The sequence below is a fragment of the Pecten maximus genome, chromosome 14, assembly GCF_902652985.1.
Source record: "Pecten maximus chromosome 14, xPecMax1.1, whole genome shotgun sequence".
NCBI lineage: Eukaryota > Metazoa > Mollusca > Bivalvia > Pectinida > Pectinidae > Pecten > Pecten maximus.
In genome coordinates, this window is record NC_047028.1 from 33,178,961 (window position 1) to 33,203,495 (window position 24,535).

At 37.3% G+C, this 24,535-nt stretch overlaps 1 protein-coding gene across 2 annotated transcripts in view; it reads left to right on the plus strand.

The window, feature by feature from the left end:
- The first annotated feature begins 2,985 nt into the window (after window positions 1–2,985).
- Window positions 2,986–24,535, plus strand: part of LOC117341645 (UDP-glucose:glycoprotein glucosyltransferase 1-like) — a 54,731-nt gene continuing 33,181 nt past the window's right edge. For both annotated transcript variants that reach the window (XR_004535684.1, XM_033903502.1), the window contains exons 1-14: window positions 2,986–3,011; window positions 4,969–5,090; window positions 5,804–5,889; window positions 10,386–10,516; window positions 11,720–11,826; window positions 13,653–13,827; window positions 14,435–14,531; window positions 15,583–15,652; window positions 16,529–16,629; window positions 17,020–17,119; window positions 20,259–20,319; window positions 21,185–21,340; window positions 21,630–21,716; window positions 22,197–22,316. Coding sequence is in view for 1 of the 2 variants with exons in the window: in XM_033903502.1 (XP_033759393.1) it covers window positions 2,994–3,011; window positions 4,969–5,090; window positions 5,804–5,889; window positions 10,386–10,516; window positions 11,720–11,826; window positions 13,653–13,827; window positions 14,435–14,531; window positions 15,583–15,652; window positions 16,529–16,629; window positions 17,020–17,119; window positions 20,259–20,319; window positions 21,185–21,340; window positions 21,630–21,716; window positions 22,197–22,316 (1,431 nt within the window). In the remaining variant the exon portion in view is untranslated. The remainder of the gene's footprint in view (window positions 3,012–4,968; window positions 5,091–5,803; window positions 5,890–10,385; window positions 10,517–11,719; window positions 11,827–13,652; window positions 13,828–14,434; window positions 14,532–15,582; window positions 15,653–16,528; window positions 16,630–17,019; window positions 17,120–20,258; window positions 20,320–21,184; window positions 21,341–21,629; window positions 21,717–22,196; window positions 22,317–24,535) is intronic.

The window sequence follows — 24,535 nt, forward strand, 5'->3', positions numbered from 1 at the left end:
CATTTATGATATGAGTCAAGTGAAGAACGATTAAGGATTGACCATAAAAGGACAATGATAAGATGAAGGAGCGTGCATATGTAGTTAGTTTGTTCTAGGCAGATATTATGTTATTGTGTGTTTGGTTTGGTTTGTTAGCTCACCTGGTCCGAAGGACCAAGGTGAGCTTATGCCATACCGTTGCGTCCGTCGTCCGTCCGTCCGTCGTCTGTCGTCCGTCGTCCGTCCGTCCGTCAACAATTGACTTCTTCTTCATAACCACACATCAGAATTTGACCAAATTTGGTCAAAAGCATCCCTATGGGTAGGGGACTCAGAATTGTACAAATGATGGGGCTGGCCCCCTGGGGGCCTCTGGGGCGGGGCCAAAAGGGGTCATTTTTGCGCTATTGATATAAACGACTTCTTCTCTGAAACCAAGCAATGGCTATCACTCATATTTGCCTGGTAGCATCACTATGGGGTGGGGATTCAAAATTGTACAAATGATGGGGCTGACCCCCCAGGGGCCTGAGGGGTGGGGCCAAATGTGGTCAATCTGGCTATATTGTTATTAACGACTTCTTCTCTGAAACCAAGCAATGACTATCGCTCATATTTGCCTGGTAGCATCATTATGGGGTGGGGATTCAAAATTGTACAAATGGTGGGGCTGACCCCCCGGGGGCCTGAGGGGTGGGGCCGAATGTGGTCAATTTGGCTGAATTGATATGAACAACTTCTCTGAAACTTAGCAAGAGATATCGCTCATATTTGCCTGATAGCATCCTTTTGGGAAGGGATTCAAAATTTTATAAAGGAAGGAACTGACCCCCACTCCCTCCGGGGTGCAGAAGGCGGGGTCAAAAGGGGTCAATTGGTTTAAACAACTTCTTTTCTGAAACTAAGCAATGGATATCACTCACATTTGTGTGGTAGCATCCCTATGGGGTTGTGCCAAAAGTTCATTTATTTCATGGATTAATGCATTTTTTTACATCAAATCCTAACGTACCCATATAAAATGCCTATGATATATTGACATAGCAATACCAGTGACAAATATACTTAATCATCATTCTTGTTTCATATCTCATGAAATCCAGGTGAGCGATACAGGCCCTCTGGGCCTCTTGTTTTTGTTTAACGTCCTATTAACAGCCAGGGTCATTTAAGGACGTGCCAGGTTTTGGAGGTGGAGGAAAGCCGGAGTACCCGGAGAAAAACCACCGGCCTACGGTCAGTACCTGGCAACTGCCCCACGTAGGTTTCGAACTCGCAACCCAGAGGTGGAGGGCTAGTGTTAAAGTGTCGGGACACCTTAACCACTCGGCCACCGCGGCCCCTGTTATTATGTGTAAATCAAATATTTGTGTTAGACATAAATTAATTATTATATAATTATCTGTCTTCCTTTCACTTTCCAACTTTAGTCTTCCTTTTCTAATTTGTCAATCGTAAAATTAATGTAAATGTCCATTGTTTGTGTTACATTGTTGCAATAATGTTTGGAGGAGAGGGCTTTATAAGTTGTATAACTTGTGCCCAATCCTCATGCTTATATTTGAAGCAATAAGAATATGTTTAATTAAAAAAATCAGACAAGGAAAGCACGAAAACAAATAACAACAACGATGAGGATGTACAAGTCGGCTGTGGCTGAATACCATAGAAATTAAAACTGTAAGATTCTGACGGCGAAAATAAATATGAATGATAGTGGTTCTTCAGAACATTTAGTGAACATTAGAGGTATTCTTATCTTATCGGTAATCTTATTTCAGCAGTAATCCTACTTTAGCGGTAATTTCATTTTAGCGGTAATGTTACTTCAGCAGTAATCTAATTTCAGCAGTAATCTAATTTTAGCGGTAATCTTATTTCTGCAGTAATCTAATTTTAGCGGTAATCTAATTTCAGCAGTAATCTAATTTTAGCAGTAATCTTATTCCAGCAGTAATCTAATTTTAGCGGTAATCTAATTTTACAGGTAATGTTATTTCAGCAGTAATCTAATTTTACAGGTAATCTTATTTCAGCAGTAATCTAATTTCAGCAGAAATCTAATTTTACAGGTAATCTTATTCCAGCAGTAATCTAATTTTAGCGGTAATTTCATTTTAGCAGTAATCTGATTTCAGCAGTAATCTAATTTCAACAGTAATCTAATTTTAGCGGTAATCTTATTCCAGCAGTAATCTAATTTTAGCGGTAATCTTATTTCAGTAGTAATCTAATTTTAGCAGTAATTTTATTTCAGCAGTGATCTAATTTTAGTGGTAATCTTATTTCAGCAGTAATCTAATTTTAGCGGTAATCTTATTTCAATGGTAATCTTGATTTATTTAGCCGTATCCTTATTTTAGAGGGCAATCTAATTTTAGCGATTTTTGCGTTGCATGATAGCCTTCCGCTAAATTATGATTGCGTTAATTGCAATTACCTTTTAATGATCAGTAATGTATATTCGATATTCCGTGTAAATATTCACGATGTCATGTGACATTCAGAAACACGCAAACCAGGACATATGCCTTCCCTCTCCCTACGACAATGTATGTAGCCATTGTTGGCCATGGACTGGGAGCAGGTTCGGCGTTGGTATCATAGGGACATGAGAACCTTCCCTAGTGTGTATCACAGGGACCTGATAATTTGTTACAGTCTACATGTATTTTGACCTTCCCTAGTGTGTGTTGCACATTTTCAAAAGTTTTGGGGAGCAAGATGAAAATTCGGGAAAATGACACGCTCTCTCAAGCGAATATGGGAGTTCATGCCTAGACGGTCCGCGTGCTTAGGTTTAATTTTTGAATTTTGGCGCGCAATGCATATGAAGTTACTTAGGCACTTAATATATGATGTCAGTTTCCTTAATCCTTATATTTTTTATCGTCTGACAATTTACAATATATACGACAACAACAAAAAGGCATCAAGCTTTGAAACAAAATATAAATCTGAAATTATTTTTAACCAATCATAGCTCACCACATCATTCCCGGGACTACAAGATGGCGACTTCCATGAAGGTAAAACCGGCTTTCTTTTTCTCTGTCAAAAAAACCTGATCATGCTATCGATATAGGTTTTGAATGTGTTAAATGTCCTTCTGTGACAACTGAAAATACATTGCACTGACAGAAATGTACAAGAAGGCCAGTTAATTAATTGATACAGATTACTGTTTACCTTTCCATCTCGTTTTTTTGCCACGCGTCGCTCAGTGAGTCAGTCCCGACGTAGGCAAATTTCGATTGTATATTTACTTACTGCCTTTTGGATGTGTGATCTTTATGTGACTGAAATAAATAAAAGTCATTGTAGACTAAGTTTGAGAGGTATGTAGCTTATTCTATGTCGAATGAAAAAACCCGTATTGTTTTGTTGCCAAAATCGATCAGACACTCCGATCACTGATGTAGACAATGTGACAGTGTGTAAATAAAACGTTATGATGTTTTTGTTGAATCGAGAAGCTTCATGACCATATAAGATATGTAGGGAAATTGTCTACTCCTATTTCTATAGTAGGACATGTCTTGTTTTCATTCCACCTCCTTATATTAAACAAGGAAGTTTATCATATTACATCACAATTTAAAATAAGTTTTTCCGCACAATCTAATCCTGCTATATAATCTTATCATTAAGATGTTTTTTTCAAAGAATTTTCCGGAATTTGTTGATAGTCAGGCTTTAACCAAACTTTGAAAGTTTGTACGCTGAAAGATATTGGTTTTAAGTTCATTTTCATAATAATTCAATTTATTTCCGTTGCTGTTTACATGAAAAATTTAGAAGTTATTTACTGCATGAAACTTTCGCAACATCATTTTTATGATATTTTGGTAAGTGTATAAATAATGACAGTGCCACGGGGAATCTAATTTTGTTGCTAATTTTAATTTCTTCCAACATACAAGGTATTTTTACATGGGGAATTTCTATATATCTTTATCAACACCCAAAACATCAATAAAATACAACCATGGATGAAGCCAAGGTGAGTGATTAGAAAAAAATCGAAAATGCAAAGAAATCATTGTCAAAGTAAATTTTGCGGAAAGGCTTTTAACCTGTAAGTGTACTTTCTAACTTTTACTATTAAATTCAATCATTTATAACATTTTAGATGTTGAATATTAATGATGGTTGCCATTGTAAATGGGAATGTCATGCTACTGTACATGCAATACATATATATGGTAATTATGCCCAATAGATATGAAACTACAAGTTTTAATGTTGTATAGGTCAGGCTCTGTTAGTATTAAAAAATAATGTTCTGTGAGAGTCAACAATGCAACTAGAATATTATAGAAAGGAGCAAGTTTTGAAAAATATTGTACCTGCCAGACAGACCCAAACTCGAAATTTATACAAGGTAAGGGGACACCTGATCACTTGACATAATATTGTAGGATGAACTAAACATATCTATGCTGATTTATTCATTTAAGAGGGATGGTGCTGGATGAAAATATCATGGGAAAATTTCACAATTTTGATTTTCGAAGAATATTGCTTGGATTTTCCTCTTCAGTACATTTCATACTTATACATGGTACACTACAGTGTCAATGGAGAGAAAATTTAAGTATGCAGCAATGTGTTTTCTGGTGACAAAATATGTAAAGTTTAAATTGCCAATAAAACAATGAGAGTTATGAAAAATACTGCTTATAATCACCATAAATCCTGTAATTGACATAGGAAACCGGCAGTTGCCAGGTACTGACTGTAGGCCGGTGGTTTTTCTCCGGGTACTCCGGCTTTACTCCACCTCCGAAACCTGGCACGTCCTTAAATGACCCTGCCTGTTAATAGGACATTAAACAAAAACAAACCAAATCCAAAAAGTAGTAGGCTTATTGTAGGACAATTAAACTGATGGATAAATACAGTATATTTAACAGTGTAAATTGAGCTGCAGTTTTACTCCACGCTGAAAATGGCTCATAACAATATTGTGTTTTTTATCCACAGATGTTGCTGTTGCTAGGTGTAGTATTGCCCCTTTTGTTGTTAGCGAGAGAGAGTAATTCCAAGCCTATCACAGTTACTTTAAATGCCAAATGGAACTCAACACCTCTGCTACTGGAAGCTAGGTAGGTGAAAATATTAATATCTAATTTTGCAATAATTATATAACTATTTATTATTATTTTTTTTTTTTTTTTTTGTAGTTAATTTTGCATTTTCTCGTATATGAAAAAAAAATCTAAGAAATATCATGCCTTCGTACCTGACATCACCGAACTCCCTCGGTAATAATTACTATTTACCTGACAACAACAATCTCCCACAGTACCTGACATCACTTATCTCCCTTGGTTCCTGACATCACCGATCTCCCTCGGTAATAATTACTATTTACCTGACAACAACAATCTCCCTCATTACCTGACATCACTTATCTCCCTTGGTTCCTGACATCACTGATATCCCACAGTACCTGACATCACTTACCTCCCACGGTTCCTGACATCACTTATCTCCCTTGGTTCCTGACATCACCGATCTCCCTCGGTTCCTGACATCACTTATCTCCCACGGTACCTGACATCACTTATCTCCCTTGGTTCCTGACATGACCGATCTCCCTCGGTAATAATTACTATTTACCTGACATCACTGATATCCCACAGTACCTGACATCACTTATCTCCCTTGGTTCCTGACATCACCGATCTCCCTCGGTTGATTTTTTTTCCCCATTCAAATAAGATTTTAAGGTATGGGTAATATCAGGCTGGTTTCGTATAGATTACATGTAGCTAACAAGCGATGTAAATAAGAATTGTTTTCTGTTTTCTTACAGTGAGTACATTGCCAAGGAGAGTCCTGAATCCTTTTGGAGATATGTTGGAGAAATAGCCAAGTTAGACCCTAAATCCACTGCCTTAGGTAGGTAAAAAGGACCGTCGGGCATATTGTCTGTTACTAAAAATACATATTGTAGATAGACTGTTCAAAAGGATATATTTTTTTTTTTTTTTTTTTGTGTTGTATAGGTTTAACATGGAAGGATTACATTTGTTCGTGTTTTTTTATACTTTTTAGCTCGTCTCTTCGAAGAAGAGTGAGAGCTTATGTTGTCACGTCGGCGTCGGCATTGGTTTTTCAAATGTTAACTTTTTGGTGCAAGTGTTGAAAGGCATAGTAATTTATGGTAATATGGTCCATGTGGGGGTTAAACTATCCCCTGCCGGAGTTAAACTGAAAGATTTTTTGGAGAAAAAAAACAGATTTTTGAAAATGTTTGGACTTTAGAATATTTTTGCTTTAAGTTTTTGGTGCAAGTGTTGAAAGGTATTAATACATCACTTTATAATTGTACTAGGGTGCTGATAGTTGGTAATAGACTCCCTCTTGGGTTAAACTATCCCCTGCCAGAGTTAAACTAAAAGATTTTTTTGGGAAAAAAACAGAATTTTCAAATTTTTGGACTTAGAATATTTCTGCGTTAAGTTTTTGGTGCAAGTGTTAAGAGGTTTTAATACATTACTTCATAATTGTACAAGGGTGCTGATATTTGGCAATAGAGTCCCTATGGAGTAAGACAATCCCTTCCCGGAGTAAAACTTTTAAAAAAATTGGATTTTTTCTTTTTAAATCTGTGTTTTTTTTGTTTTTTGTTTTTAAATCTTTGGACTTTTTGTTAAGTTTATGTTCTGAGTGTTGAAAGGCATAGTAATGCATGGTCATACATGCCATACCTCCCGGCGTGAGACAAAATCTCCCTTATTTTCAAGTCATTTATTTCCTCCCGGCAGGAGAGCCAAAATTCCCGTATTTTGTAATTCCCTCCGGTATTTTTGCCGACGCCATTTTTGTTTACAATTCAGTGTTTTTCTCGCGAGATTTGGCTAAATTTAGCGATCACGTGATCCATCTGTTCACGTGATCACTCAATCAAAATGGCGCCTGTTGGACACGGCTTTCACACGAAGCTCTGGCTAGTGTAATGTTTGCGCTAGAATATCAAAATTAGCACATCTGTTGGTCATTACAAAGTGGTGAAACTTTTTGTGTTGCATAAAAAAAATCGCAAAAAAATTCATATCATCAGAATCTGAATGTATACTTAATGCATTTTTACCTTATACAACTTTTTGTTGTTTGCATATACAATATGATTAATATCTAAAATAAATACAAATATTCTTTATCACTTTCAAAATTAGTTAATTGCTAAAAAATGGAGTAAAAATGTCGATATTTATGTCGCGCACAAATCTCCCTTATTTTAGGCAAAATTCCCTTAAAATAATCATCAATCTCCCTTATTGGTTTCCCAAAAATATGGCATGTATGCATGGTATTAGGTTCCCCGTGGGGGTTAAACTATCCCTTGCCGGAGTTAAACTGAAAGATTTTTTTTTTGGGAAAAAACAGATTTTTAAAATTTTTGTGCAAATGTGGAAAGCTAGTAAAATTACATCACTTTATGATTGTACTTGGGTGCTGATATTTGGTAAAAGAGTCCCTATGGAGTTACACTATCCTTTCTTGGAATGAAACTGAAAAAAAAACAATGTGAAAATGCTCACATTAGACAATTTATACCGGTCCACATTTTTCAAAGGAGACGTACACCTCTCATAAGGATAGTATTTTATCAAAAAATTGAAGAAATATGTCCAAAAGCAATTACATTTGTATTTAATATATTCATTCAATCTACAACAACATAGCTTGTCTCCCGAATGTTTGTCAATAAATAATTTATATATATATAAATTGGTATGGTTTTGAAAATTGCATGAATTCACAAAACACAATCTGATCAAGTAAACAATATAAATACATTTTTTTTTTTTGTATTATTAATGCAATTTGCGAAACCATTCCAATTAATTCATTTTAATAATTTATTGACAAACATTTGCGAGATGAGCTATGCTGTTCTCCAACAGCTCTTGTTTCTCTTGTAAATAAGATACATAGCCTTAGTGTATCACCAATTCTCAGCTCACTGTTATTTTAATCACCGATTAATAAGAAGTCGTAATCGTAAAAGTTATATTTATTAGCCCACCATCATCAGATGGTGGGCTATTCAAATCGCCCTGCGTCCGTGGTCCGTCGTCCGTCCGTCCCTCCGTCCGTCCGTCCGTCCGTCCCTCCGTCCGTCCCTCCGTCCGTAAACAATTCTTGTTATCGCTATTTCTGAGAAAGTACTGAAGGGATCTTTCTCAAATTTCATATGTAGGTTCCCCTTGGTGCCTAGTTATGCATATTGCATTTTGAGACCAATCGGAAAACAACATGGCCGACAGGCAGCCATCTTGGATTTTGACAATTGAAGTTTGTTATCGCTATTTCTGAGAAAGTACTGAAGGGATCTTTCTCAAATTTCATATGTAGGTTTCCCTTGGTGCCTAGTTATGCATATTGCGTTTTGAGACCAATCGGAAAACAACATGGCCGACAGGCAGCCATCTTGGATTTTGACAATTGAAGTTTGTTATCGCTATTTCTGAGAAAGTACTGAAGGGATCTTTCTCAAATTTCATATGTAGGTTCCCCTTGGTGCCTAGTTATGCATATTGCGATTTGAGACCAATCGGAAAACAACATGGCCGACAGGCAGCCATCTTGGATTTTGACAATTGAAGTTTGTTATCACTATTTCTGAGAAAGTACTGAATGGATCTTTCTGAAATTTTTATATGTAGGTTTCCCTTAGTGCCTAGTTATGCATATTGCGTTTTGAGACCAATCCGAAAACAACATGGCCGACAGGCAGCCATCTTGGATTTTGACAATTGAAGTTTGTTATCGCTATTTCTGAGAATGTACTGAAGGAATCTTTCTCAAATTTCATATGTAGGTTCCCCTTGGTGCCTAGTTATGCATAATGCGATTTGAGACCAATCGGAAAACAACATGCCCGACAGGCAGCCATCTTGGATTTTGACAATTGAAGTTTGTTATCACTATTTCTGAGAAAGTACTGAAGGGATCTTTCTGAAATTTCATATGAAAGTTTCCCTTGGTGCCTAGTTATGCATATTGCGTTTTGAGACCAATCGGAAAACAACATGGCCGACAGGCAGCCATCTTGGATTTTGACAATTGAAGTTTGTTATCACTATTTCTGGGAAAGTATTTAAGGGATCTTTCTCAAATTTCATATGTAAGTTTCCCTTGGTGCCTAGTTATGCATATTGCATTTTGAGACCAATCTGAAAATAACATGGCCGACAGGCAGCCATCTTGGATTTTGACAATTGAAGTTTGTTATCGCTATTTCTGAGAAAGTACTGAAGGGATCTTTCTCAAATTTCATATGGAGGTTCCCCTTGGTGCCTCTTTATGCTTATTGCATTTTGAGACCAATCTGAAAATAACATGGCCGACAGGCAGCCATCTTGGATTTTGACAATTGAAGTTTGTTATCGCTATTTCTGAGAAAGTACTGAAGAGATCTTTCTCAAATTTCATATGGAGGTTCCCCTTGGTGCCTCTTTATGCTTATTGCATTTTGAGATCAATTGGAAAACAATAAGGCCGACAGACCGCCATCTTGGATTTTGACAATTGAAGTTTGTTATCTCTATTTCTCAAAGTACTGAGTGGATCTTTCTCAAATTTCATAAGTAGGTTCCCCTTGGTCCCTTGTATTGCATTTTTGGACCAGTCTGTCCTGAAAACAACCTGGCAAACAAACAGCCATTATCGTTAAATCTCAAATTTCTTATATAGCTAGGATTCCCTTGTTTGAAAAGTACTGGAGGGATGTCTCAATTTGCAGAGATTAGTAAAATGAAGGGAAAAGTAGAGAAAAGATCAATCTGACATGGAACTTATGAAGATCATTCAATGGTGGGCGCCAAGATCCCTCTGGGATCTCTTGTTTAGATTTCATGAAGCTTTACTATACTAACATACATTATTCATATTTAAAATGATTTTAACCCGTCAAGCACCAGATGCCTTTAGTGTCTTTCAGCAGTGTATGAAATTATATATGAAAATTCCTTAGACAATATGTCTACAGAAAATTCAAATCCCATAGCCCAACTTAAGTCATTTTTCGATAGACCAATTTTTTAAAACATTGTAGCATAACTGTCACGCAAATGCTTGCATCATCCAGTAATAACACACTGTTATGGGTAAAATAAACTCTATTGTAAGCTCTGATTTCATATGATCATTTGTCAGAAAATAATGGAATGTTGTTTACATGAATTGTAATGTATGTCAGGGCTCAAACTTTTCATAGCCAATGGGGCCAACACTTTTTACATTGACCAACCAGGTTTTCTATAGCCTCGGGCTATCGGACCACCTTCACTTTTGAACACTGTTTCAGCCCACTAGAATTCAAACCTTAGATGTCATGACAGCCAAGACTTACCAAATAACATAGAACATGTTTCTCTGTCTTTCAGAAACTGACCATGGAAAATACCACATGGTCCTGAAGTTTGCTGGCAAGGTTATCTCCCCTTCTCAGCTGAAGTTACTGCAGCTTTCTTTATCCCTCAGGATTTACTCCCCAGCTGTGGAAACATTCCAACAGGTCAGTGGGGTCAACAGGTCAGTGAGGTCAATCGGGGGGTAGTACCATACAGTGGAAACATTCCAACAGGTCAGTGGGGTCAACAGGTCAGTGAGGTCAATCAGAGGGTAGTACCATACAGTGGAAACATTCCAACAGGTCAGTGGGGTCAACAGGTCAGTGAGGTCAATCGGGGGGTAGTACCATATAGTAGAAACATTCCAACAGGTCAGTGGGGTCAACAGGTCAGTGAGGTCAATCGGGGGGTAGTACCATATAGTAGAAACATTCCAACAGGTCAGTGGGGTCAACAGGTCAGTGAGGTCAATCGGGGGGTAGTACCATATAGTAGAAACATTCCAACCGGTCAGTGGGGTCAGCAGGTCAGTGGGGTCAATCGAGGGGTAGTACCATACAGTGGAAACATTCCAACAGGTCAGTGGGGTCAACAGGTCAGTGGGGTCAACAGATCAGTGGGGTTAATCGGAGGGTAGTACCATGCAGTGCAAACATTCCAACAAGTCAGTGGGGTCAACAGGTCAGTGGGGTCAACAGGTCAGTGAGGTCAATCGGGGGGTAGTACCATATAGTGGAAACATTCCAACAGGTCAGTGGGGTCAACAGGTTAGTGAGGTCAACAGGTCAGTGGGGTCAATCGAGGGGTAGTACCATACAGTGGAAACATTCCAACAGGTTAGTGGGGTCAACAGATCAGTGGGGTTAATCGGGGGTAGTACCATACAGTGGAAACATTCCAACAGGTCGGTGAGGTCAACAGGTCAGTGGGGTCAACAGATCAGTGGGGTTAATCGAGGGGTAGTACCATACAGTAAAAAACATTCCAACAGGTCGGTGAGGTCAACAGGTCAGTGGGGTCAATCGGGGGGTAGTACCATTATATTCAGGAGAGACACAATTATAGCTGACTCAGTAGAGTATCAGATAAAACCAACAGAAGAAGAGTCTGAGGTGTGTGCTTTGATACCCTCGCACAGCGGTTCGTGTTTCTCAGGAAGTTGATCTATCGTGGTTGTGCCCTTGTTGGACTTATATTGAGTCAAGATGAATCGTGTAACTTAATAAGGTGACCGATTTCAGTTACATATAGGAGTCACGGACATTCTACTTACAGTCACAGGTATCATGTATATCATGTATACACCTCAATCTGAGGAACCGTCTGTTCATTGTTGTAATTGATTTAAAAACTTGGGTTGTTTTCAGCTGGCCGAGGGAGGGCCGGATGGCTGCTTTGCATTTGTGAACATTCACGGACAAACGACATGTGACCCAGCCGAGGTGAAGTCACTGGTGGAAAAAGCAGCAGATTTGTAAGCGATTTAAATTTGATAAGCTAAATTATAAATGTTGAATAGAGTCATGTTTGGATAGAATATCTATATTGTATCATGTAGTGTATTTGTTTTGTTCATCACAGTTATGTTTTGATGTGTATGAACTACTCTAAAAACAGCTGTTTTAATCTTGGATCTGTAATTTCAGTGATGAATCGCATTTTGAGTCAGAAACTAAATCTGCATGAAAATGGATGAATTGCTTTTAAAATCAAACAAAAAGTGTGATGTATCCAGAAAAGTCATCATACCTGCAGCATGTCATTTTCTGAAAAGTTCTTACCGTAAATATTCGGGTATAGTGCGCACTCGCGTATAGTGCGCAGGTACGTTTTTGAGGTTCATTTTCAAAATTTTTTTTTTTTTTTTTTTTTCAATTTTCAACTGAGCGGTAGATGAATTTTAAAGCATAAGATGATAGGAATTTGTAACTTATGAAAGCTAATTTACAATGTACCACATTTAATTGGAATCACCGGTCAGATTTGACACATTGGATTGACAGGTTGTTTACATTATATCGCCACAGGCCTAGTCAGCTTGCAAATTGTAGCGGTCCCATCTACGCTGTTGTACCATCAAAATAATTAATCCTACTCTCAATTACCTTGTGATTTTCACGCAGGTATGGTCTCTTGTGGTATCTTTCCACGAACATACAAAGCTAATTAAGCTCAATTATAACAAGATTGAATAGTAAGCTGACTGCTACGTAATGTAACACAGGCCGACATTTTGTATACAGTACGGAAACAAGTCTGCAGTCGTCGTGCTGGTCACAACTTTTATATCAATGAATTAACATGTGTAATGGATAAATCTACAGTGCAGACGATAAATAAGAGTAACCCGGTAGTTTTCACAGTCATATCGTATTTTATAAGGCCAGTTGGTCAGTGACTGCCGCACGAGATCAAGGCATTAGTGTTACCCGAGCCTAATTGCGCATGCGTGCTGTTACAGCTTCCGTAAATAAACAAGTTGAACATTATCAGTTTCTGGCAACATTCTGGATTTATAAGGTGATTAATTTAGAAGTATGAAATAACTAAGTACTGCTTTATCATTTCAAGTTTTGTTTGATGTTAATTGAGATGTTATACATCGTTTTGGACCTGAATACGGGATTCGGGAACATGCTCAAGTGAGATCGTATGTGTACGGAACATGTGGCTCACGACCGACTTAGATAAATCCACGTAATTGCTGATAAATACACAATTTCAAGAAATTAAACATTAAAATAACTATTCATTTCTTTGATTATTTGTTAACTATTACTTTCTTAATGCTTTATATATGTTATATATATATATATATACAGTATAAGTATTAAATCAATCCTGCTGTGAAAGGAAACGATCACAAATCTCGGTCAAATCACATCCATTCTCACTGAGAAAAGGCTTGTACTTGCGTATAGTGCGCAGTGGTCTTTTTCACTTGTCAATTTTTGAAAAAAAGTGCGCACTATACGCGAATATTTACGGTAAGTTTAAACAGTATTTTATTGATATTCAAATACTAACATACATCACAATACAAATCATATATACATATAGGATTGGAAAACAAGCTAAAGCTTATACTAATTTAAAGTTCTTTGAAATGGCCTTGTTTTTTTGACTCTATCTATATATAAATGTAAATGCTTTAACAGTTAAAAGGCTGCAATAAATATTATTATATATCTTGATTTAATTAATTTTAAGCTAGCTTGATTTTTAACATGGGGTATATTGATGTGTTGTGTTGAAGTTTATTTGAAGTTTCTTCCTTGACAATATTTTGTTTAATTTCAGACCAAAACCATCAGTTTTCAAGTTCGATCATGTCTATCCGGGGTCTGCAGATAATAACGTTGTTGTAGTACTTTATGCAGAAGTCGGAAATGAAGGCTTCCCAGAATTCCACGAGACACTACGTGACATAGCAGAAAAGAAAGAAATTACCTACGTACTACGGCACTTTGTCAGGGTAGGTACAAATTATGCCCATATTAGGTTACACTTTGTCAGGGTAGGTACAAATTATGCCCATATTAGGTTACACTTAATTAGTCTGGGTAGGTCAAATTATGTCCATGTTAGGTTATGCTTAGTCTGGGTAGGTCAAATTATGTCCATATTAGGTTACGCTTAATCAGGGTAGGTATAAATTATGCCCATATTAGGTTACATTTTGTCAGGTTACACTTTGTCAGGGTAGGTACAAATTATGCCCATATTAGGTTACACTTAGTCAGGGTAGGTACAAATTATGCCCATATTAGGTTACATGTCATCAGGGTCTATACAAATTATGCCCATATTAGGTTACATTTTGTCAGGGTAGGTACAAAATTTATGCAAAGGTCAAGTATGAGTATACTTCAGACATTGTTGTGTTTCAGGGTTCCAAGGTCAAGGCCAAGGTCACTGTTTATATATATAAATCATCAACTCATTCAATTTCAACACTAAGCAACTTCATTATTTAACAAATTTTAGTCAAACTCTGGAATTGTTCTGAAGCCATAAACAATATAGGGTTAATATGAGTTTAATGTGAAATAAAATGTTCATTGTGTGTGCTGTCCTTGTAGGACCCAGCCGAGGAGAAAACACGGCTGTCTGGTTATGGTGTGGAGTTAGCTATAAAAAGCACGGAATACAAAGCCAAGGACGACACAAAAGTAGAAAGTAGGTATTGTTTACAGAATAACATAAGTACTATCCCGTTATAACTGTCATGACTACCCTGTAATCAGTGTCATAACACCAATAGAATTATCTTTTGAGGAATATGATCATAATAACAGATCTGTGATTGGCTGTCATTTTCTATTGTTTCATTGTGATTGGCTGTCATTTTCTATTGTTTCATTGTGATGTCATAAAAGAATGAAGTAGACAGGCAAAATATTTCATATTGATCTGTTATCAAGAATGTTTGCGATCATATCATGTTTTTGAAAAGTAGTTTTATCTTTAATCATTTTTATAACACAAACAGTGATTAAAAACAAGTTTTTGAAGACATTTGTTTCCAGACGTCTGTCAGATTGTCTGGACGATTTTTCATCCCAATAGCATTCTTTATATTTTCTTTAATATGCTCTTTGGACAAAAATGTGTCTACATAATTTGACAGCCAGCATAAATGAAAATGTGAAATGTCAAGCTGTAGTTTTCTCTTTTTGCTTGACAAAGGAAACAGACAATTTTTTTTGAAAGCTGACAAACAGTTTTCAGTGTGTATTGTATCAAATTATATATCTTGTACCTTGCCAGAGCCTTGGTAAAAAAAAGGGGCCGCGGTGGCTGAGTGGTTAAGGTGTCCCGACACTTTATCACTAGCCCTCCACCTCTGGGTTGTGAGTTCGAAACCTAAGTAGGGCAGTTGCCAAGTACTCACCGTGGGCCGGTGGTTTTTCTCCGGGTACTCCGGCTTTCCTCCACCTCAAAACCTGGCACGTCCTTAAATGACCCTGGCTGTTAATAGGACGTTAATCAAAACAAACCAAACCAAAGCCTTGGTAAAATGAAAAATTCTCGTTATATAATCTCAGAAAATATGGAGACCATACAGGTCTAGTGGGCCATCTTTGTTCAGGACACAGTTTCGTTGATAGCTGTCATGTACATTCGGACTTGGTAGAATGTTTTGTACTTCAATGAGGATAAAATTCTCCCTGTGGAATTTGAAGATTGAACGGTTTTAAACCTTGTAATTGTCTCCCTTTACCATCAGGTGGAGGTTCGGCCGATACTGAGGATGATGACGTAGATGAAGTGCAAGGATTCATCTTTTCCAAACTCAGGTAAAAATAGTTGACTTTTTTTTTGATAATTTAAATTCTAAATACTTAAAGCTTTGATCCTGACATTTGATGGAATCTGTATAATTATTACTATGTAGCCACAGTATTATCCACATCGAAAAACTAAATTAAAAAAAAAAGATGAGTCATCTGAAATTACACATTGATGGATGAGGTTTATATGATGGCTGTCATGTTTAAATGTAGGTCTTTGTGTTTTTACCTTCATTCTTTAGACAAAAATGCATTTATGGGCGTATTTGTCCGTTCGTCCATCTGTCCTTCCGGTCAAAGTTTCTTCACTGGTCTTCAAGTTCAGTCAGATCATGTGTAATATAACGATTGTCTTGATTTTTGACATGGATGTTCATGTAAGGTCTGCTAAGGACAATATGGGTTTTATTTGGGAAAATAATGTTAATTTTTTTGAAATATTGAACCTGTTTAGGACATATGGATTTAATTTCTGGTAATGATCTTTGTTTGTTTGTAAATATTTCTTGCCCATTTTGGACTTTACTTATTAGGACAAACAAACAGACAAACAGTCATTGGATAGTGTCAGACTTCTTACTATGCATCCTTTTACTGAGCTCTTGTTTCATTTGACCTATGGTAGAATTAGATATTATTATCAGTAGATTTCTTGAACTGTTTAGAAATACATATACATTTTTGAATGTGAATTCTAATTTTGAAAAATATTTTCTTAACTTTTAAATATTTCATCAATTCTTGTGTACATTTTAATGTTTCATCATTATTCGTTTGAATTATTTTATTGGTTTTTCTCAGTTTGACGCTCTTTTAGAAAGAAGATACATGTCACATTAATGTAGCATACCTCCTTAAGTCAGTTTTTTAAAATAATTTCAGAGAGTTGCACCCAGACAGCAAAGACGATTTGAAATCTTTTAAGAATCACCTCGTCGCTTCCTCTACTGAATTAGCAGCTCTCAAAGTTTGGCAATTACAGGGTGAGATTTCCTAAAGTTTACAAAAGTCTGTTTTAAGTTTGAAAATTACACATTCATCATACACAGACATCTGATATAAATATATTATAGTATGGTGTAGTGTGTTTGTATCATTTGTGGTATGTTGTGTACTGTTAGAGTTTTGATTGAGTATTTAATTTGTTGAGAATGAACTTAATTAAACATTAACTGTAAAAACTTACCTGCTCTGGCTTGAGTATAAAATCATTGATTCCTTCCATGATTGAGTCTGACATTTAATTACTAAATTCTCCCCAGACTTGAGTCTGAAATTTAATTACTGAATTCTCCCCAGACTTGAGTCTGAAATTTGATTACTGAATTCTCCCAAGACTTGAGTCTGAAATTTAATTACTGAATTCTCCCCAGACTTGAGTCTACAAGCAGCTCAGAATTTGATGACCACCCCTACGTCTGAGGTATTGTCGGTTCTCACAGACATCAGCCAGAATTTCCCACAGAGAGCCAGGTAAGTGCCTGTCCCCATAGTCACAATAGACGATAAGAGAGGAATTCTTAACAGGAATCATTTAAAAATGTGATTGGTCGTAAAATTCTTTTCATTCTTCTATGAAAGAAATTCCGAGAATGGCGTGAAAAATGTGACGTCACAATACGACAATTGACGTTGCATATTGATTTGAGAAAAAGAATCCCATTTAAAACCAGTAAAATTGTACATAAAACATGTTTTAAATTAGAAAATCATTTTCAAAAATTAATTATAAGCGTTGATGTCAATTATTTTTTAGTTTCATCGGGGTATGAAACAAATTTTGTTTGCAAACTTCTGTATGAATCCGCGTAATTTGCAAACAAAAATTGTTTCATACCCCAATGAAACTAAAAAAAAATGACATCAATGCTTAAATACATAGGAGTGTTTTTCATCGGCTATGCCAGTCAGAATTTTATTGTGATATTTAAGGATTAACTTGAAATATTTTTTTTTATGTTATGGAGGTATATCACAAAAAAACGGAGTGTACTCTAAATAAACTGTGAAGTGGTTCCTGATGAGAGTACTCTACAGGTTTTTGTATTCAAGTTATTTCTTATAATTTATTTTATACCCTTTCAAAAGTTCACTTTATTGATGGACTATTTTCTCTTACAAATCATTACACTGCTCCATTAGCCAATCAAAAGATGTGTTATTTTTACGTTATGGACTGATATCATAAAATTCTAAGCCAATGAAAATGCTTGTTGCAAACAAGATTAAATTATCATAATAAGTACAAATTCATATATGGTAATGAATAGTGAAGAAACTGGGTTTTATTGTTAGCCCACCATCATCAGATGGTGGGCTATTCAAATCGCCCTGCGTCCGTGGTCCGTCGTCCGTCCGTCCCTCCGTCCCTCCGTCCGTCCGTCCCTCCGTCCGTAAACAATTCTTGTTATCACTATTTCTCAGAAAGTACTGAAGGGATCTTTCTCAAATTTCATATGTAGGTTCCCCTTGGTGCCTAGTTATGCATATTGCGTTTTGAGACCAATCGGAAAACAACATGGCCGACAGGCAGCCATCTTGGATTTTCACAATTGAAGTTTGTTATCGCTATTTCTGAGAAAGTACTGAAGGGATCTTTCTCAAATTTCATATGAAGGTTCCACTTGGTGCCTAGTTATGCATATTGCGTTTTGAGACCAATCTGAAAACAACATGGCCGACAGGCAGCCATCTTGGATTTTGACAATTGAAGTTTGTTATCGCTATTTCTGAGAAAGTACTGAAGGGATCTTTCTCAAATTTCATATGAAGGTTTCCCTTGGTGCCTAGTTATGCATATTGCGTTTTGAGACCAATCTGAAAACAACATGGCCGACAGGCAGCCATCTTGGATTTTGACAATTGAAGTTTGTTATCGCTATTTCTGAGAAAGTGCTGAAGGGATCTTTCTCAAATTTCATATGAAGGTTCCCCTTGGTGCCTAGTTATGCATATTGCGATTTGAGACCAATCAGAAAACAACATGGCCGACAGGCAGCCATCTTGGATTTTGACAATTGAAGATTGTTATCGCTATTTCTGAGAAAGTACTGAAGGGATCTTTCTCAAATTTCATATGAAGGTTCCCCTTGGTGCATAGTTATGCATATTGCGTTTTGAGACCAATCGGAAAACAACATGGCCGACAGGCAGCCATCTTGGATTTTGACAATTGAAGTTTGTTATTGCTATTTCTGAGAAAGTGCTGAAGGGATCTTTCTCAAATTTCATATGAAGGTTCCCCTTGGTGCCTAGTTATGCATATTGCATTTTGATACCAATCCGAAAACAACATGGCCGACAGGCAGCCATCTTGGATTTTGACAATTGAAGTTTGTTATCGCTATTTCTGAGAAAGTACTTAAGGGATCTTTCTCAAATTTCATATGTAGTTTCCCCTTGGTGCCTAGTTATGCATATTGCGATTTGAGACCAATTGGAAAACAACATGGCCGACAGGCAGCCATCTTGGATTTTGACAATTGAAGATTGTTATCGCTATTTCTGAGAAAGTACTGAAGGGATCTTTCTCAAATTTCATATGAAGGTTCCCCTTGGTGCATAGTTATGCATATTGCGTTTTGAGACCAATCGGAAAACAACATGGCCGACAGGCAGCCATCTTGGATTTTGACAATTGAAGTTTGTTATTGCTATTTCTGAGAAAGTGCTGAAGGGATCTTTCTCAAATTTCATATGAAGGTTCCCCTTGGTGCCTAGTTATGCATATTGCGTTTTGATACCAATCCGAAAACAACATGGCCGACAGGCAGCCATCTTGGATTTTGACAATTGAAGTTTGTTATCACTATTTCTGAGAAAGTACTTAAGGGATCTTTCTCAAATTTCATATGTAAGTTTCCCTTGGTGCCTAGTTATGCATATTGCATTTTGAGACCAATCTGAAAATAACATGGCCGACAGGCAGCCATCTTGGATTTTGACAATTGAAGTTTGTTATCGCTATTTCTGAGAAAGTACTGAAGGGATCTTTCTCAAATTTCATATGGAGGTTCCCCTTGGTGCCTCGTTATGCTTATTGCATTTTGAGATCAATTGGAAAACAATATGGTCGACAGACCGCCATCTTGGATTTTGACAATTGAAGTTTGTTATCTCTATTTCTCAAAGTACTGAATGGATCTTTCTCAAATTTCATAAGTAGGTTCCCCTTGGTCCCTTGTATTGCATTTTTGGACCAGTCTGTCCTGAAAACAACCTGGCAAACAAACAGCCATTATCGTTAAATCTCAAATTTCTTATATAGCTAGGATTCCCTTGTTTGAAAAGTACTGGAGGGATGTCTCAATTTGCACAGATTAGTAAAATGAAGGGAAAAGTAGAGAAAAGATCAATCTGACATGGAACCTATGAAGATCATTCAATGGTGGGCGCCAAGATCCCTCTGGGATCTCTTGTTTTATTGATTGATTTCGCTTTCTGATAGTTTTTGTAAATGATGCAAGAAAATGAAGATAAAGACATGACATGAGATATCTGTATTAAAGAAAACTTTGACAACGTTGGCATCTAAAATTCCTTTTCTAGAGAACATATTTAGGTATAACAGATACCAGAGATGTGTGTGTTGATATCTGTTGATGTGTTACAGGACGCTAGTGAAGACCGTCCTAACTGAAGAATTCAAAAAAGAATTGAAGAAGAACCAGCAGGTAAATTGATGAGAAGAATTTATAAATCAAACCAATAGCTGCAACATTTTCCTAGATGTGGTGGAGTCTTTATGAGATTTTAACCTGATGTTATGATAAGTTGCAGACTGATTATTATTTCTTTTTTTTTTATTTTCTGAAGAATGTGACGAGCCCATTGTGTCAGATTACACAGGTTAAGCTGATCAATATGTTGTGTCCTACAGGTGTCATATTACACAGGTTAATTAGACCCACATGGTGCCAGATTACACAGGTTAAGCTGATCAATATGTTGTGTCCTACAGGTGTCAGATTACACAGGTTAAGCTGATCAATATGTTGTGTCCTACAGGTGTCAGATTACACAGGTTAATCAGACCCACATGGTGTCAGATTACACAGGTTAAGCTGATCAATATGCTGTGTCCTACAGGTGTCAGATTACACAGATTAATCTGACCCACATTGTGTCAGATTACACAGGTTAAGCTGATCAATATGTTGTGTCCTACAGGTGTCAGATTACACAGGTTAATCTGACCCACATTGTGTCAGATTACACAGGTTAAGCTGATCAATATGTTGTGGCCTATATGTGTCAGATTACATAGGTTAATAAAATAAGACCAACATGGTGTCAGATAACACAGGTTTAGCTGATCAATATGTTGTGTCATACAGGTGTCAGATTACACAGGTTAATCAGACCAACATGGTGTCAGATTACACAGGTTAAGCTGATCAATATGTTGTGTCCTACAGGTGTCAGATTGGACAGGTTGACTATAATTGAAGTCATTCAAGTCCACTGAGTATGTTGAAAGAAAAGCTGGTTTTTGGATTTATTCGTATAATTAAATAACCTTCGATTTTTTTTTTGTAGTATTTTGAAACAAACCATGGCCTGGCCGCTGGCGAGTCGGCGATGTTCCTTAACGGTTTATCTGTAGATATGGAAGTGTATGATATCTACAGCCTTCTGGAACTGATGAGATCTGAGACTAATCTAATGGAAGGACTCTACTCACTCGGCTTCAAGGTCAGATAACTCTGGGATTATGATTTTATTAATGAAAAACTTAAGGTCAAACAACATAATATGTTGATAATCATTTTCAATTCAACTATTGATTGGAGAAACCATACTCCCAAAGAGGGAAAAACATGACATTGAATGAAAAATAAAAAGATTAATAAAACATTTACAACTTGCTAGGGTGAGAAATTAAATTGAATAAATTAATGCATTCAAACATCTTAAGGAATTGAAGCCATGTCATTTCCTTGTGGCAATCAGTGGCTTAACTGTTTTGTTGATCTCATTTCAGGGCCCAGAGGTCAACCAGATTTTAAGACTGGACCTGAGTGGTGACTCGGAGGACTTTGCATTAGATATCAGACACACTGCTGTTTCTGTAAGTAGGTCAAGGTTACTTTTCTATTCTGCAGGTCAAGGTCACTTCCTCTTTCTGTAGGTCAAGGTTATTCTTACTTTGTATCAAATTTGATGTTCTGATCCATAAAAAAAAATATTTTTGTCTGATGAAGGTGACTATACCAATAGTATTGGTCACTGAATCTTCTTAGATATTACAATCACCGGGTTTATACAGGTATTCCAGTAATTAACCGTTGAAAGTCTCGAAGTGACCTATTCTAATCGCCTTTTGTCCAATGTCGTGTGTCCGTAAACAATTTACATTTTGGACTTCTTCTCCAAAACCCCTTAAGCAAGTTCAATGAAATTCGGCAGGAAGCTTCTATGGCTAACGGTCAACCAAAAAAAAAAACGATATTTAAACATCCTGTCCAGTATGACCAGTGTGTTGTACTGGTCTCTCTAACCAGGTATAACCCACAACTAATATCATTTATGTTTACCTTCATTCCTGCAGTACTTGAATGACCTTGAGACTGACCGTAAGTACAAGAACTGGCCGAGCAGTGTACAGGATATTCTGCGGCCAACATTCCCGGGCATGCTCAGACACGTCGCCAAGAACTTCTTCCATATGGTAAGTCTGAATCCTTCGAAGAACGTGTCTGAAAAGTCTTAGTCCTATTTTGATTGGCTCTGTCAAGGTGCAGAATATATATCACTGTAAATATGATATATTTCTGTAAGTTTTCTCAATTGAAAAACATACATGCATGATGTAACCAGGGTTTCTTTTTAGATAGTTCTATAAAGATAGTATTGTTTAACCTTAAGTTTTCAGACGTAGAATTTGAAATGAGTTTTCATTTCATTTCATATAAGATTTTATGAAACAAGTCATAGAAGTTCACAATTTTTGCAAGATATGGCGAAGAATTTTGAGAAGAGTTATATAAAATTTTGTATGAACTGAGAACAAATTTAGGATTCTTTTCATCATATAGATCAGAAAACTTACATTTTGACTTGTTAGGTCATCTGACCCAAAGGGTCAGGATGACCTATAGTCATCGTGCTTCGTCCGTCGTCGTGCGCCGTGCGCCGTGCGCCGTCCGCCGTCCGCCGTCCGCCGTGCGCCGTGCGCCGTCCGTAAACTTTTTCTTTCAAAACGCTACTCCTCCTTAACGCTTGGGTGGATTACTTCCAAATTTGGTTTGAAGCATCATTGGGGGAGGGCAATCATATTTTATATAAATGAGGCTGGTCTGACCCCTGGGGCCAGAAGGGCGGGGCGCCGAAAAGGGAACTTAGGTGAATATTGCTATAAAATCCTACTCCTCCTTTACCCTTTGGTGGATTACAACTAAATTTGGTTGGAAACATCATTGGGGGAGGGCGGTCATATTTTATATAAATGAAGTTGGTGTGACCCCTGGGGCCTGAGGGGCGGGGCCCCAAAAGGGGAACTTTGATGAAATTTTGCTATAAAATCCTACTCCTCCTTAACCCTTTAGTGGATTTCAACCAGATATTGTGTGAAACATCATTTGGGGAGGGTGATCATATTTTATATAAATGAGGCTGGTGTGACCCCTAGGGCCTGAGGGGCGGGGCCCCAAATGGGGAACTTTGATGAAATTTTGCTATAAAATCCTACTCCTCCTTAACCCTTTAGTGGATTTCGACCAGATATGTTGTGAAACATCATTTGGGGAGGGCGGTCATATTTTATATAAATGAGGCTAGTGTGACCCCTGGGGCCTGAGGGGCGGGGCCCCAAATGGGGAACTTTGATGAAATTTTGCTATAAAATCCTACTCCTCCTTAACCCTTTGGTGGATTTCAACCAGATATTGTGTGAAACATCATTGGGGGAGGGTGGTCATATTTTATATAAATGAGGCTGGTGTGGCCCCTGGGGCCTGAGGGGCGGGGCCCCAAAAGGGGAACTTTTATGAAATTTTGCTATAAAATCCTACTCCTCCTTAACCCTTTGGTGGATTTCAACCAGATATTGTGTGAAACATCATTGGGGGAGGGTGGTCATATTTTATATAAATTAGGTTGGTGTGGCCCCTGGGGCCAGAAGGGCAGGGCCCCAAAAGGGGAACTTTGATGAAATTTTGCTTTACAATACTACTCCTCCTAACCCCCATAGTGAATTATTACCAAATTTGGTGTGAAACATCATTGGAGGAGGACAATCATATTTTATATAAATGAGGCTGGTTTGACCCCTAGGGCCAGAGGGGCGGGGCCCCAAAAGGGGAACTTTGGTGAATTTTTGCTATAAATCCTACTTCTCTCTAACCCTTGGGTGGATTAATACGAAATATGGTGTGAAACATCCTTTGGGAAGGGTGGTCATATTTTATATAAACGAGGCTAGTGAGACCCCTGGGGCCTTAGGGGCAGGGCCCCAAAAGGGGAACTTTGGTGAATATTTTCTGTTAAATCCTAATCCTCCCTAACCTTTGGTGGATTACAACCTAATTTGATGTGAAATATAAGGTGACGGCAATCATATTTTTTAATGAGACAGGTTTGACCCCTGGGGAAAAAAAGATGGGGCAAAAGGAGCGCTTAGGTTAAACATTTCTTTAAAATGCAATTCCTCCTTAATGCCTTAATTGATTACAACTATATTTAGCATGAAACATCATTGGGGAAAGGCAATCCTAATTGATATAAATGAGTCTTGTCTGACCCATTGGGACACAGAGGGGCATGCCCCAAAAATGGGAACTTGGCTAAAATTTTGCTTTATGATGCTGCTCTTCCTGGACAAGCTAAATGGATAAAAACCAAATTTGATCTAAAACATAACTGGCTGCGATAAATGATTTATGGTAATAA